The 15,824-nt window shown below is 32.7% G+C and overlaps 1 protein-coding gene across 1 annotated transcript; it reads right to left on the bottom strand.

Annotated features, from left to right (window-relative positions):
• Nucleotides 1-4,412: 4,412 nt before the first annotated feature.
• On the bottom strand, nucleotides 4,413-6,441 carry LOC142527615 (2-oxoglutarate-dependent dioxygenase 19-like). Its single transcript, XM_075632457.1, has 4 exons — nucleotides 6,159-6,441; nucleotides 5,262-5,500; nucleotides 4,848-5,175; nucleotides 4,413-4,746 (listed from the first exon to the last, which is right to left on the bottom strand). The coding sequence occupies exons 1-4, from the start codon at nucleotides 6,372-6,374 to the stop codon at nucleotides 4,495-4,497; spliced, it is 1,035 nt and encodes a 344-aa protein (XP_075488572.1). The 5' UTR covers nucleotides 6,375-6,441; the 3' UTR covers nucleotides 4,413-4,494.
• Nucleotides 6,442-15,824: the final 9,383 nt, after the last annotated feature.

Genomic DNA, 15,824 nt, shown 5'->3' with positions numbered 1-15,824 from the left:
AGATGCATGGTTAATACGTGTACTGCATTTCGGGCTCTACACTCATAGTGTCCATATCTTGTTCTGAAAGCTGTCTTCGGAATATCGTCTGTCTTGACCTTCAGTTGGTGGTAGCCTGACCTTAAGTCGAGCTTGGAAAAGGCTATAGCTCCTTGAGTTGGTCAAACAGGTCATCTATCCTTGGAAGCAGATACTTATTCTTGATTGTGATCTTATTCAGTTCTCTGTAATCGATACACAATCTCATGCTTCCTGTCCTTCTTCTTTACGAACAGGACAGGAGCTCCCCACGGAGATGCGTGTGGTCGAATTTGCTTCTTATCCAACAATTCTTGAAGTTGCTCTTTGAGTTCTTTCAACTCTGCTGGAGCCATACGGTATGGTGCTTTTGAGATTGGTGTAGCCCTAGGAATCAAGTTGAGCTCAAACTCCAATTCATGGTCGGGGATTGTGCCAGGGAGTTCTTCGGGAAAGACGTCCGGAAATTCCTGAATAACTTGAATATCCTCTATCTTTAGAGTAACTTCGTTATTTACCTCGCTGATCGATCATTGCTAGTTAGACTTTCTAGGTCTGAGAAGTAGAAATGAAGGAGTTATGTTCCTTATCTTTACCACGAAGTACGATTTATTCTTGGATTGGGGTTTGGCATTCTTATTCCGACAATCTACCATTACATGATTCTTGTCCAACCAATCAATTCCCAAAGTACACTGTATAAGATCGGCACTGAATATATGTGTATCCATACTTATTTACTCTATCTTAAAATTAACACGATTACTAACTCAAATCTTGAAACCAATATAGAATCTTAGAATATAACTCCTTATCAGCCGATTGCTTCAAGTCCCAATAATTATAACTTAGTTAAAATTTCTTTCAACCTTGAACGGAAGAAACTAAATCCTCAGACAATTCTTCTTTTACTAAATTTTTCCTTAATCAAGACTATGAGTCCAGCATGTTTTAACACAAACAAGTTTCATTGGATGTCTTTCTCTTAGCATCCCAAATTTAATGTACATACCATTAATTATTGACAAAAATTTTACTCCTACATCTGAATTTCAAAGCTTATATAATCCTTATCTCATATTTTCATAAATCATATATTATCCGCGAGTCAAACAATTCATCTTAAGTCAGAAGCTTATCTTTGATAGGTAAATTTTCAAAAATGTAAGTCAAATTATATCAGATAGGTGTATTATCAAAATATAAGTCACTTATATCTGATACGTACATCCCCAATATAATTCAACTTATCTTGGTACATTCCCAAAGAATGTTACACTTATTTCTTTTCGTATGATAATACCAATCTAGTCTACCTTATCATCTCTCCATTATCACTGTTATTTTTCCACTACATCTATAGGTATTTCTTCTTCTCTAAGCTCTTAATGTAGCTACTCTGATCAGTCATAAACTTCATCCAAAACAGGAGAGTGAATGTTCAGAGTTGATCTCAAGAGTACATGTTGAGTTATAGACTAATACTGGAATGAACAAAATCAGTACTGCCTATATCTTTAATAGAAGAAATAGCTCAAAAATTTTCGGTCTCAGAATTCTGTGAAAAATTTACTAAACATTCCTTCACATCAAGAACATGAATGGTACCAAGTTTGGTGTAAAACTACTGAGCCGTTTGGAAATGAAAATTCCTCAAAGTTTCAAAAATTTGAAAATTTTTACGGAAATGATGTTATCACTATCTTAACGAAGGATTTTGGGGTTCGTCGGCGGTGCTAGAACGATTGAATGTTCTAGGTTAGGTTCTCCTCGTCGAGAGCTTTCCAACGCATACTCTTAATAGTAAAAATTCCTCCTGGATCAAAAAGTTATGGCCATTTGAAGTTTGCGCGAAAAACACCTCAACTTCCATGCCATTTGCAAGGTCTACTGCATGCACTTGCTGGAATACACTATCTACTGCAATTCTGATGCTTCTGCAATCAGTCTGCTGTTTTTCCAGCATTGTCTGCTGCTTTCCAGTACTTTTAGAACCAGCCTGCTGCATTCCGAGTCTACTGACCCAGTCTTCTGCATTCAGATCTACTGGTTTCCATCTACTGGTTCTGGTTCCAGACTACTGGTCTGATACTACTGTTTTTCGGTCTACTGGTTTTCTTTACTGATTTTTCCCAACTGCACGTAGTTAGTCTATATTTTCAGTAGTCTATTACAATAGTTAATTTTCAGAAGTCTATTACAATAGCTTATTTTCAGTAGTCTATTACAGTAGTTTATCTCAGAAATTTTCAAGACTTATTTTCAGAAGTCTATCAGAACTTATTATTTCTAGTTCCTCCTCCCTAGATTATGAAACCTGGTTTGCTCTGATACCACTTCAATGTCACGTCCCGAGACGGGGGTGGGTTGACATCGACGTTGTTCTCAAATTTACATTCGAAAACAACAAGCCTCAAAAGTACAAAATTCAGAAACCGGTCTTTTATTCATAATAATCATGGTATGATACAACTCAATGATAAATGTTTTACAGCGAAATGTAAAACCAGAAAATACAATGTCTCAACAGATGCAGCGGAAGATAAATCAGAACTAAGAACAACGATCTTTATCACCAGCCCCAAAACTGAAGTTGCTCCTCTTCTTCTAACAGCTCTTCCTCGTTCTTATCTTAGATGAGTTTGGTGGGTGAGTGATATGATTGTCACTCAGTAAGCGGGGGCGGGAATAACTCCCAGTTTTCAAAACCATTTTAAACAGAAACAGTAATACGAATAATATACAAAAATTCTTATTTTCAAAACAGAAATCAGTATTCAATATTCAGTATTCGATAATCAGTAATCAGTATTCAGTAATCAGAAATTTGACAAAGAAGCACTGAGAACGTTCGTGAATTTCATGGCTAAACTAATATCAGTCCCCTATATGTTCTCTCCTCTAAGGGGTGAGGCCGGTAATCAGTAATCAGTAATCAGTCATGTTCAGAATATATATTTCTACCATTAGTTCACTAAGTTTCAGTGCTTCAAAATCACATATCAGAAATCAAGAATATACTTGGCTTTAGAACAGAAATTATCAAACGGGTTTCAAGATATTTATACATAAGCCCACCTACCGTAATTTGCTAAATATTTAGGTTGAAGTCTGGAAATCTGTTTGTTCTTGCTACTGGTTTCTACTGCTCCGAAAAATGCACTCTCTTCGCTCTAATTTCAAGTGATCTCAAGATTTTGGTAACAACCATTTCAGAGATTGAGGGTGCTATTTATAGGCCAAAATCTGACTGTTAGCCTTCCAATTAATGACCATAATTTGCCATTAACAGCCTTTATTCCATGTTAAATGCTTCAGTTACAAGTCCTGAGCAGAACCAGTAGCTATCTGCTGGAATCTCGCTACTGAACTCTTCTGCTGCTGGATTTTGGTCTGCTGGAAAATACCATCTTCTGAAATATAAGTTGTTGCTGGAATTTTGCTAGCTGCTGCTACTGCTGGAATTTCAGGTTCTCACAACCTGAGTTCTATAAGTTCGAATACGAATCAAATATCGATTGAGCCAACGCGAAAAACTCACAAACCGATTCGATTGGTTTATAGCTATAATAGGTAGTCCGGCTGAATTGATTCGATAGCATTCCTAATATCTAATAGAGTTTCATTTATTGTGGGCTCAATATAGTCAAAAGCATTGTTGAATTTGACCATATTGTTTCAGTCCTTTATGGCTACTGTGACGTAACTGTTGTTAGTTGATCGCAGATGAACTTAATCTGTTTGATAAGATAATTTTAAAAAAAAAAATTCACATAATTTTAAATTTTAAATACATAAAGATTCCTATTTATTTTTCTAAAAAAATAATCATAAATCTTCAATATTTCAAAAAAAAAAAAAGACAAGCTACAATATATTTATAATATGAATTATCTAGTAATTATTAATAAAGATGTATAGAAAATACCATATATGTCATGTTCCGAGCCCGGGCCCGTGCCTGCACAATGAGCTCCTATAGCAACTACTTCGTATTCGTTCTCGCTTTACGAAAATGATTAATCCAAGTTGCTATAGAAGTCCATTGTAGCCCATTATAAACTCATTTTAAATCTTTCATTTTTAAGATGTGGGATAAGGGCATCACAATTAGCTCAACTGGTACCAGGATTGCTTTGCATGACCTATATGTCCAGGAGGTCTTGGGTTCGAATCCTGGGAAGGTAAAAGGTCCAGTGCCTGGGCTGGAGAAGTTTTATGAATAATGACGCATGGGAAAGCCCAGTGAGGGAAAATGCCACATTGGGAACCCAAGATGGGACAAGGCCCCCGAAAGAGCCCAAGATCGAGATAGTCCATGGTCGTTACAATATATATGTCGCTAAGCGGTCACAATAATTTAATACAAAACGTGTAATGCATATATCCCATAGTAAATATTGTAACATCATTCGATTATTTAAAAATCAAGCAACATAATTAACTATAGAAGATACATAAATTGTCTATTCATGGTTAATTATCTTGGATTTTCAAGCATTCCAAGTTCCCTTTGCCACCGTATCGATTGCTTAACATCGTCTCCACATATTCTATGTATTTCATCGGACCATATAAGGCACGGCCGTCGCGTTTCACCAATTCTGGGGATGGGCTCACGATTACATCCGGTGCTGGACCATTGGCCAGGACCACTGAAATCCTGGTCGCTTCAGTGTTCACCACAGCCCGATGCTTCACACTTTTGTATCTTCCATTGCTAAATATCTTGTTAGAAAAATAGAAAAAAGACATGATGCTAACTTGTTGCACTATTTTATAAGTTGATTATTCCCATAAACATATATAAATTTGAAGGAAGAATTTACCTCAAGATGATCGGCGGTGTTAACTAAAATAGAATTTTTCGGAGAGTTGGTGTGGAACCACTGTCCGTTGTGCTGTATTTGAAGGCCACCAACTCCATTGTGAATCAGAAATGTTAAAAGACCATGATCAGTGTGCGATGGGATCCCGATTGCTAGATCAGGCTGCGAGCATGGCGGGTAAAAATTTGCAGCATACAACTGAAAGCAAGAATCCAGGTTCAGAGCTTCATCCATGGATCCTGGCTCCAATTCCAGGTTATCAGAAATTCCTTGGAGGAGTTTTCTCAGAATCCATCGACTTTTTTCGGAATATTCGGATACGATGTCCCTGGATAACAATTTACACATTATACATGTTTCAACCAAAGATGAGATCCATTATTACATCCAACCAACATATTATAAATTTATTACCGTAGATGTTGTGGCTTCTCCGGACAGTAAAAGCTGGGATGAACATAGGATTTCATCAAATCCCTCCACAAGAGAATCTTGTGGTTTGCGGCGTTTGCTGTGCCGCTGCCGGATTTTATGGGATCCGACGCACTCTTAGCCTCGTACCGCCGCTTTTCGTCCTCCGGTAAGTCGAAAAACTCCAAGCTTGCGTCGATTATGGCCTTCATCAGAGTTTCTGAGATCCCATGATTTATCAGCTGCGAGGAATTTTTGAAGAAGTAAGAACTTTTAGTATTAAACTTAATATGAAAATCATCTGTTAAAATAATAAATAAAAACTAATATTTACAAAACTCATTTCATAAAAACCCACAATTCAAAATTTGATTATTTGTCCACAATATCTTTTATGGACTTGGTCTGAGAACAACAATAAATTTGAGAAAAATATCTTAATTCGACTCTTTTTTCAGAAACCGGTTATTCTAAAAATAATGTGATATTTTGCTAAATTAGTATAAATTCACTGTTGAAATACAATTTTATTAACAAGTTTAATATATGAGTAGATCTCTTGTGAGACGGTCTCACGAATCTTTATCTGTGAGACGAGTCAACCCTACCGATATTCACAATAAGGTAATACTCTTAGCATAAAAAGTAATATTTTTTCATGGATGACCCAAATAAAATATCTGTCTCATAAAATACGACCCGTGAGACCGTCTCATTTAAGTTTTTGCCCTGATATATTTATATAGTCAAGCTTAAACTAACCTGAATTAAATTGTTTGAAATAAATTTTTATAAATCAGTTAAATTCTAATTCAAAAAAATATATAAATGAGTACTATATATATATGACTCATTTTATTATAAAAGATAATCCAAGTGAACTTGTTTCCAGAAACAAACCACAAAAAATCCCCAATCTTCACATGCTTTGCCAAGATCCAAAAGCGATTTGGACCGTTGATCAGCTTTATCCGAGACGAGCATGGAAAAATCGACGATTGGGAGCGAATCAGAATTCGAGCCTTTTGAATCATTAATGAAAGTGAATTGAGAAGGAATGGATTTCAGGTCGGGAAACTGGGCAAGGTCTTTAACAAGAGGAACTGTTGCTGCCATTTCTATGTGTGTTTGTATGTGAAATGGGGTGTGTGTGTATATTTGATCATTCAATATTTGTGTGGAGCAAATGAAGATAATGAGTGGCCTTTTATAGGGACTGGCGGGGGCCATTCACAGTCAAATATAGCTGCTATCATGAAAATTCAGTTTTAAATAAACTTTGAGTATTCAGAGATGTTCTTGTTATTCTCGACAAGACGGCTAGGTCACAAACCGCTTCTTCCAACGCGCGTCCCATTCGTTCCATTTGTAACAACCCAATTAGTTCTCCAAGTGAAAAAATATTAGACAGTCCATCTTCTGAAACCAAGACCTTTGATGCTATTTGACATTGTAATAAATATCTTTGATGTAAGTTCATACAAATGTTTTTTTCCTATTCGTAACACGTAATGATGTTTCCGTGACGAAAATGTTCGAGAAAGGAAAACTTGACAAGTCAAAGAGAAAATACCTAAAAACCTTATAAAAATAGGAAAAAATTATGTTCTTAGTTTTGTAATTTACATTTTTTTCACATTTGATCTTATCAACAATAAATTTACACATTTAGTCTTGTAATTTGTATGATTTTTTAAATTTTTTGTCATGTTAACAATACATTTGCTATTTAGTAATGTAACTTGAATGTTTTTTTTTAGATTTCATCGTGTTAATGATGCATTTGCATTTTAGTTATGTAACTTGAGTGTTTTTTTTCATTTTTTTGTCATTTTAAATGGTGGATTTATATTTTTAATAACTTGTATTTTTTTTCAGTTTTTGGTCTTTTTTTACTGAAGTCCATCGTGTTTCTTTTCAAATAACATTTTGAAAAAATAAAATATGCAAGTTTCTTCGCAAAAATCAATGTCGACGTACATGGTTGCCACATAAACAATTTCAGGCAGACACGTAATCTCGTAAAAAAAGGACAAATTTAAAAAAAAACCATATAAGTTTGGTAATTTTTACAGGCTTTGTCTTTCTTTTTCTACTTATATACTTGGGATAAACAAATAAATAAATTAAATTTTTTAGGTTCGGTTGGGCTAAAATCTCAATGTAAAATATTAAAAATAGAAGCACACATCCGAGCTGTCCTCCCCACACTACAAGTCAGGCGGGCTTACATGTGGCTCCAGTCTTGCACACCATGCTGGAATTTTTTTAAAAAAAATATCAAATTACATATTTTATACCGTCTCTATTAAATTTAATCAAATTTATACAGATATTAAATATTTTAGTAATGGTTAATCAAATTTCTATAATGAAGCTATTATACATTAATTTTAAAACATGAAGACTCGAAAAAACCAAAGGTAAGATAATTATTTTGTGACCAAATTAATGATTACTTGGTTAGAAAGACTTGTATATTTTTGAATTTATTAATTTTAGTTTATTGTGGTCTACACTGAATCAAAATGCTAGCTCTGTCCATTGATCCCTTAAAAGGATATATTTCTATTCGATAAACAAATTTATCTTCTGATTGAATGTGTGTATATTTTCGAGTCAGTTTATGTTATACTTGATGTGATATCGTGTATTTTTTAATATAAAATGTTCAATTGATCATCTATATTCAAAATGAAAATACGTAAAGTGCACAAAAGTATCAATCCAACAACTTGTGTTAAATTATAGAATAAAATTTATTGCAGGTGAAACATAAACTTAACCTTTATTTTCTCGAATGTATCCGTGACCAACTGAACGCAAAGAAAAATGGAGCAGGACTTGAAATGTAATGGGGTAGTCAAATGTAATAATTAGGCAGCTTCGTTATGTATTAGTTTTTATGGGATCAAAATTTTTAATTAGAGTAGGTTTTTTGTGAGATGGTCTCACGAATCTTTATCTGTGAGACGAGTCAATCATACCGATATTCACAATAAAAGTAATACTCTTAACATAAAAAGTAATATTTTTTCATGAATGACCCTAAATAAGAGATCTGTCTCAAAAAATACGACCCGTGAGACCGTCTCATATGAATTTTTGTTTTTAAATTATATTTTTGTCAAATTTATAATTATTTAAATATTACGTGATTAATTTGTACGCTACGTCGGTCCAACATAATAATTAAAAATTCGTGGTGGAAAAATGTATGCACATTTCCTAGTCTAATTGAATATATGATGGCTTTGTTTGGTTATGTTGCAAAAACAAAAAGGTATAATTGATTTTATTGAAGAGAATAAAATTGTAAATAATAGCTGTCACGTCATACTAATTTCTTTATAATATTATCTCAAAAATTAAATTATTACAAAATTTTTAGCACAAATTATTACAGATCGAGTAATGGCATATATGGTTATTTCTGTAAAATGTAATAGCATAAATTATTACAATTTTTTTTCTTTCACATTTTCTCAAACAATTTTGAAAATGGCTATTAAATATTTTGTTGATTTTGCCGAAGTCACAGTTTATGTCAGAATGAATCTGAAAGTTTTATAAAATTGTTATATCTAACGACTTGGTAGAAAAATGAGGGGAGCTATTTTTGCAATAGAGAGAGGAAATCTGGTCTCCCTCTGTTTGAGACTTGAACTTAACTAGTTTTTAAAAACTAATTCAAGGGAGAAAGATTATCTAAGTCCATATATACAACTTTCAGGAACTCTATTCAACCGATGTGAGACATCTTAACACACCTCCTCACGATTAGGAATGAATAATTGGAGCTTAGAGATATTAACCGGTGGCCCAACTATGGGCAATCCGACACATAACGGTGTGTTTGGGCTCTAATACCATGTTAAAACTGGAACTTTGAGCTAACTCAATCCCAAAAGCTAGCTCAAAGGGAGATAATCCAAGTTCATATATGCAACTCTCTTAAGCTTTATCCAACCGTTGTGAGATATCTTAACACCCTCAATTTAGAGTAACACTAAATAGATTAACATTATAGTTATATTCATAAATTTTGAATTACTGAAATCCCTCGAAATTAAAAGAAAAATTATAAAAAATGATAGAATGGGTATAAAAATAATTTAAAAATAATGAGTTATAGCACACGCAATGTATATGGTCAGCAGAAAATAAGAGAATGATATCGGTTTTATTTAAAAACAAATAAAATGAAGTCTATCAACTTTTGAAATTGAAAGACTTCATTTTATTTGTTTTCAAATAAAACCGATATATATATATATATACACACACACACACACACGATATAATAATTTTAAAATAGATTTTATGACTTCAATAAAAAAAATTCCCATATTTTTTTAATGATTTGTAGTTGAATTATAACAAGCTAGTAAACTAAAGATTCTATTATTTCTATCAAATAAATCATGTTGGGTAAAAGTTTTCAGCATACAACTGAAAGCAAGAATCCATGCAGGGTCATGCTTCCAATTCCAGGTTTTTTCACAAACTAATGACTTTTATAATCAAATTAATATCACAAACTAAAATAAAAAAATCCAATTATAATTTGTATTATTATATATACAACTATTTAGTCCTAAAAGAGTGGAAAATTGTGCTTAGTTAACTTATGAACACGCAGCTAACTAATTTGTTGTGCTATGTCTATTAATTATTAGATCACATCTATATATCTATGCCTTTGTTGTGTGTGCATGGTGTGGGTATATGTGAACTAACTGATAATAGGCATAACACAACAAAGGCATATAATGTATATATAATGGCCTACTTTAGACATCAATTAAATTTTACGAAAATACTAATATTATGTTAAAAAAGTACTTTTTTCATTTCATAAAAATCTATTTTAGTAAATTTTAAATTGGCAAAAAAATTTCCCTTCTGGTCCTCCTGTGTTTTTACATTTTGCGATTTTGCTCATTTATGTAGTCAAATTTTAGTTTTAGTTTGCTATCTTCGTTCGTTCGTTTGTTTGTTTGTTTGTTTGTTTTTTTTTTTTTTTGATTTAGCCATTTTTCGAAGTGGTGATGACATGAAGCCGATGCCACACTTATGTGGCAGCGACATGATGTTGACATGTTCAGTGTCACATAAGGACTCCTAATGAAAAAAGACTAAAACTGTCATAACTTAAAAGATATATTAATAAGATTGAAATTTGACAACATAATTGGTTGAGTATTAAAAATTATCACTTAAACAGAAGTTTTCCAATTGACATTAAATTACCATTTAGTAATCATAAATGTTTGATCTCAAATCATGCTCTTTTGATATTATCTTCATTTGAAATAGTTAATGCATAATAGTTTTCTTCCAAAACAAGTTATATATCGTATATCTTGAACTTCCTTATTAAAATTCAAATAAGACAGCCCAAGAGATTTAAAAGAAATAGATTCAAAATATTTTCAAATAGACATTAAATTATGCTCAATAATCAGAAATGTTTGATTCCCAATACATTCAATATTTGAGATTTCCATAATTTAAAATAGTTTATACATTGTACAATTCTGGCTAAAGCACCCGATGTATAGTGTATGTCTCTTGTGCTGCTTTATTTGAATTTTAAATTATAAATAATGAGCCCAACATATTTAAATAGTGTAGCATATTATATTTGAAACCAATTTTATTTATCTTACTAAAATTTTTACTCCAAAATTGCGTTCTGAATTGGCTCCCCTATTCAACATCATCCGTGAATTGAATCCTTCCAAGATGCAAGGGGCTTTAAACTTAGGCTTAAACATTAAACCTAGGTTGGTCATTGGATGACACTTAAATGCTATCAAAGAAAAATAACTTGGTAACTAATATATAATAAACGGTCTTATATATATGTAAATAAGTAGTGTCTTTTCATTAAAATGAATCGATTCTTGAATTTTGATGTTTCTTTGATGGGAGAGTTAATGTATTCCGCTAAACATCCGACTCTTTATTTCTTCATTCGATGTGATAAATGGCATAATGATATTTTATCTTCAAACTAGTCAAGACAAATATCATTTAACATATTTAAAAGAATCAAAACACCACAAAATCTCCTACATAGTCAATTTTTTAAAACCCCATATTCTTTAAGTAAGACATAAATCATCTGACAAATGAGATAAATACACTCGAATTTTTAAGAAACATATTTTCAATAGATAATTGATTTCACACATAAAAATTTATTATGATCAAATGTTTACTACCAGGCCAAAAGTTATAAATGTTAGTCAATGCATAATTTTATTTCTTTATAAAATGACAGTGGAGTTTAACTACTTGGATACTAAAGGACGAGCTGTTAGGCCACGAGTTCGGTGATATGTATGTCTATCTACTAGTATTGTAACTACTTGGATACTAAAGGCGAGCTGTTAAGCACTTAAGTCATAAGTTCGGAGAAATGCATGTCTATCTACTGATACTATTTCATATCCATTATGGAACAATCTTATCTTTTTCCTACAATCAACCATGTTTCCAGCAGAGACAATACTACATGTTAAGATCAGACGTAATGGCCCATATAGACAATCAGATCAAACGGAGCAACGTCAGCAGTTTGACGCACGATAAATTCTCATAAAATCAATAATCAGTACTACTCTCACTCATGCACTCTTAACCCAACATAGTTATATCTTCTTCTTTTTTTTCCTTTTACACATGTATACCAAATGTCCCGTCCATGAGAAGTGTGAAGGTAAGAAAGTTTGGAGTTGAAATATTTTCCCGACTTATAAGTTTTGGTAAAAATATTCACACATATTTTTGTGGGATTTCTCATATCTCGTCACCTCAAAAGTGGAAACGCATGTTGAATATAATATTTAATAAAATGCTTATTCTCTAGAAAATCTACCTCAGTAAACACACTATATCATGCCAATTTGACACGTTATGTATTTAGGTTGAAAAACATAACAATAAAGTTGAGGTTTGATAGCAGTTTCTGCACTTTGTAATATCCCTATCACCTCTCTTAATTTCTCGATATATAACAATAACTTTAATTAATAGTTTCAGCTAATTATTCTCATAAAATAATATAAATATTTTAATAAAATCTTTTGTGTAGGAATATTGTTGTATTCAAGCAATTTGATTTTATATATTTAGTGAAATAAAATAAAAAAAATCATGAATAATGTTTTACTGAAAAATTATTTTATTAAAATCTTGGATCACATATGGCTTCATTAATTTTTTCAACTAAAAAACCAATGTTGATAATTGAGTTTTGACTACGAGTATGTACAACTGAGGCCGGTAGATACTAGTAGCCCATCAGTTTTTAGGCTTGTCCAATTGGGTCAGGCCCGTCGGACCGACCCGTGTCGTCATAAAAATTGAGCGGGTTGGGTTGATAAAATAGCAGCCCGTTTGGAGGCGGGCCAGCCCGCCAAATTAGGGTTCGAATTTTATATTTTTAAGTTTTATATAAAAATTCTTATTTCTTTCTTATTTTTTCTCATGTGCCTAACTTCAATCAATCTGGTAAAATCTTTATACTTCTATTTTTTTTGAAGATGTTATACTCTCCCGTCTCCTCCCTTTTTTTAATTTTTAACTAGAATTAATCCAGAATTATCGAAATAATATAGTAAATAAAGTAATTATGTGTATTGTTGAACACATAATATTTTCTGAAATTTACAACCGTCTGTTTTATCGACTTTGTGTTATCTTCCAATATTTCTCACTTTTTAAGAAAATGTGGATGGTAAGAGCTAGGTCTCTTGTGCGGACAAACCCTTAAGATCGTTAATTTTTGTTTTCTTGTGATGACAAACCCTTAAGAAACTGGAGAAAGTGTATTCTAAAAAAGATTTGGAATTCACATTTAAAGGTTTCATTGTATTTATGGTTGATGATATTACATGAGTTAATTTTTAGTACATGTGTACGATGAAATCTTGTGTGAATTAGAATAAGCATTTCATTTTTTTATGAATTATGTTGATTGTTGTATGCTTTCAATGTCTTATTTCAATGTTTTTGAGTTTTTTATGAAACAATTTGACTGAAATATATTTTTCTTCTATGTTTATTTTAATATTGTTTAGTATTTTTTTAAAAAAAAATAATAAGCGGGTTGGCCCGCCTAACCCGCGGCCCAAGGTGGTTGGGCTAGGGTTGGCCATTTAGAGGCCCGCCAAAATGGCGGGCTGGCCTGCCCCGCCCTGCCCCGCCTAATGGCGGGTTGCGGCGGGTGGCGGGCTGGCCCGCTCCGTCAGCCCGTTTTGACATGTATACCAGTTTTGATCTTTGGTTACAACCCAGTTTGATTTCTCTTAGCCTCTTGTTTTCTCTGTCTTGTTCATGAATTTTGTATCCCTTCTTTGGATTTTCTATGATAAAAAATTAATGAGCTAAAATTTTGCAATTTTTTTTTTAAAAAATTGTTGCTAAAAGTTCCCTTCGAAAAATTATCAAGTTAAACCTAAAATATGAACGTTGTTAAATTTAAAGGTATTTTTTAAAAAAATAATTGTTGCTAAAAATTCCTTCCCTTCGAAAAATTATCAAGTTAAACCCAAAACACGTACGTTGTTAAATTTAAAGGTAAAATTATTTCCATATCAAATCTTAATGGGCATCTCCTGATCATTAGATTATTTCCAAAAGCCATGGACATTTTCTTTTATCTTACACTGTAATTTTAAAGTGCTAATAGATATAATCATATATACTATGTCTTCCCATCATCAATATTGAATCAAGCTTAGATATATTCGAGTTGAACTTGACAAGTGTTTCAATTGTATTCTTAAGCTCATCCTTAGTTTTGCACAATTCCAAGTCTTTTTTAGCTTAAGATCACTTTGAGTTTAGCAACAACAGACTTCAGCTCTGTATTCTCCTTTGAGAGAGTTGTGTTCAACTTGTTTCTTTTGATCCAGTCAACATAGAACTCCTCATATAGTCTTTGTACGCTTTCCAGAGTGATTTCTTCATCGTCAACTTCAAAATCTCCATGAGTACTTAAATTTTCAGAAGTTATAGAATTCAAGCATGATGATTTTGAACATGTGTTTCGGTTAGGTGTTGCAACACCAGAGGCAATACTTAGTGGATTTACTTGTAACCAACATTTTTCTTCCAAAAGTACAGTCAACAAGGTGTGATTATGTCCTTCATTTGATTCTTTGTCCTCATTTGATTCCTAATCGCTAAGAGAAACATTGAGTCCTTTATTCTTGTGAGATATGTACATTCATTGGCATAATGTCCAAAACCATTGCACGGAGTCAAACCTTTTCGAATTAAACTGACTCTTGCCTACATTCCTCTGCCGAAATTGTCCTTAGATAGGAAACTTCTGAGTTTTTTCAGGAAGTAGTTAGACTGGGTAATTTAGATGGCTTTCCAGTCTTTTTTTCCCCTAATCTTTTTTAATTAATCTCTGAACTTATTCGTGATATAGGAGATAGAGTCTTCATAGAGATCAGACTCATTGACTTCTTGTGACAGTTGAAGAATATCAAAGAATCATTTGATACCTGAAAAGCAATTGTCTAACCTTTCACTACAAAAAAAATTTCAATCAACAACACTCATACGACTAAGGTTTTTATTAAAATTGTTGTCTTTTTTCTTTTAACAACGGTTTTAACAAAAACCGTTGTCGTAGCCTAAAAAACTCCGCCTATAGACAACGGTTTTTACGACAACAGTTTTTTAAAAACCGTTGTCTATGAGCGTTTTTTTGTTACAACAACGGTTTTTAAAAACTGTTGTCTAAGAGCCTTTTTTTTGGGCTACAACAACGGTTATAAAAACCGTTGTCTATGTGCGATTTTTTTTAGGCTACAACAACGGTTTTTAAAAGACAACAAAACCGTTGTCTTTTGGATGGTTTTTTTGGGCTACAACAACGTTTTTTCAAAAAACGTTGTCTATATACGATTCTGTCAAGGGTCAAAGACAACATTTTGTGTAAACCGTTGTCTTTCGGATGGTGTTTCAACTACGACAACGGTTTTTTAAAACATTGTCGTTTCTTAGTGTTTTATTTGGTTAAAGACAACGGTTTTTGAAAAAACATTGTCGTAGTTTCTAATTTTTTTAAAAAAATTGGTTTATATTTAGCGACGGTCTTAAAACTTACCGTCGCTAATTTAAATTGAGCGACGGTTCTAAAAAACCAGTCGCTAAATTTAGCGACAGTTCTGGCTTGTTCGTCGCTAAGATTAGCGACGTTTTTTAGCACAACGTCGCCGATTTAATTTAGCGACGGTTCGTAAAAGCGTCGTATTTTTAAATTTTTGACGTTTTAAATTAGCGACGAAAACACCGTCGCTAAGTTAATGTGTTACGGTTCTATTACAGTAGTCGCTCATAGCGACGGTTTATACAAAAACCGACAGTTTACTCTAATATCGTCGCACTCTGTCTATTAATACCCGCGTTCTTAGTCATTTTTTCCACACACCTAAGTCATTTCCTTAGTCATTTCACTTTTCAAATTCTTTTTTCTTCCACAATTTGTCCACGATTTTCCTTAAACTTCATTTTAAGTTAAAGATTATAAATATATTA

Source organism: Primulina tabacum, chromosome 15, assembly GCF_025594145.1.
Source record: "Primulina tabacum isolate GXHZ01 chromosome 15, ASM2559414v2, whole genome shotgun sequence".
In the NCBI taxonomy this organism is placed as follows: Eukaryota; Viridiplantae; Streptophyta; class Magnoliopsida; order Lamiales; family Gesneriaceae; genus Primulina; species Primulina tabacum.
This window is presented reverse-complemented; position numbering and strand designations above follow the sequence as displayed.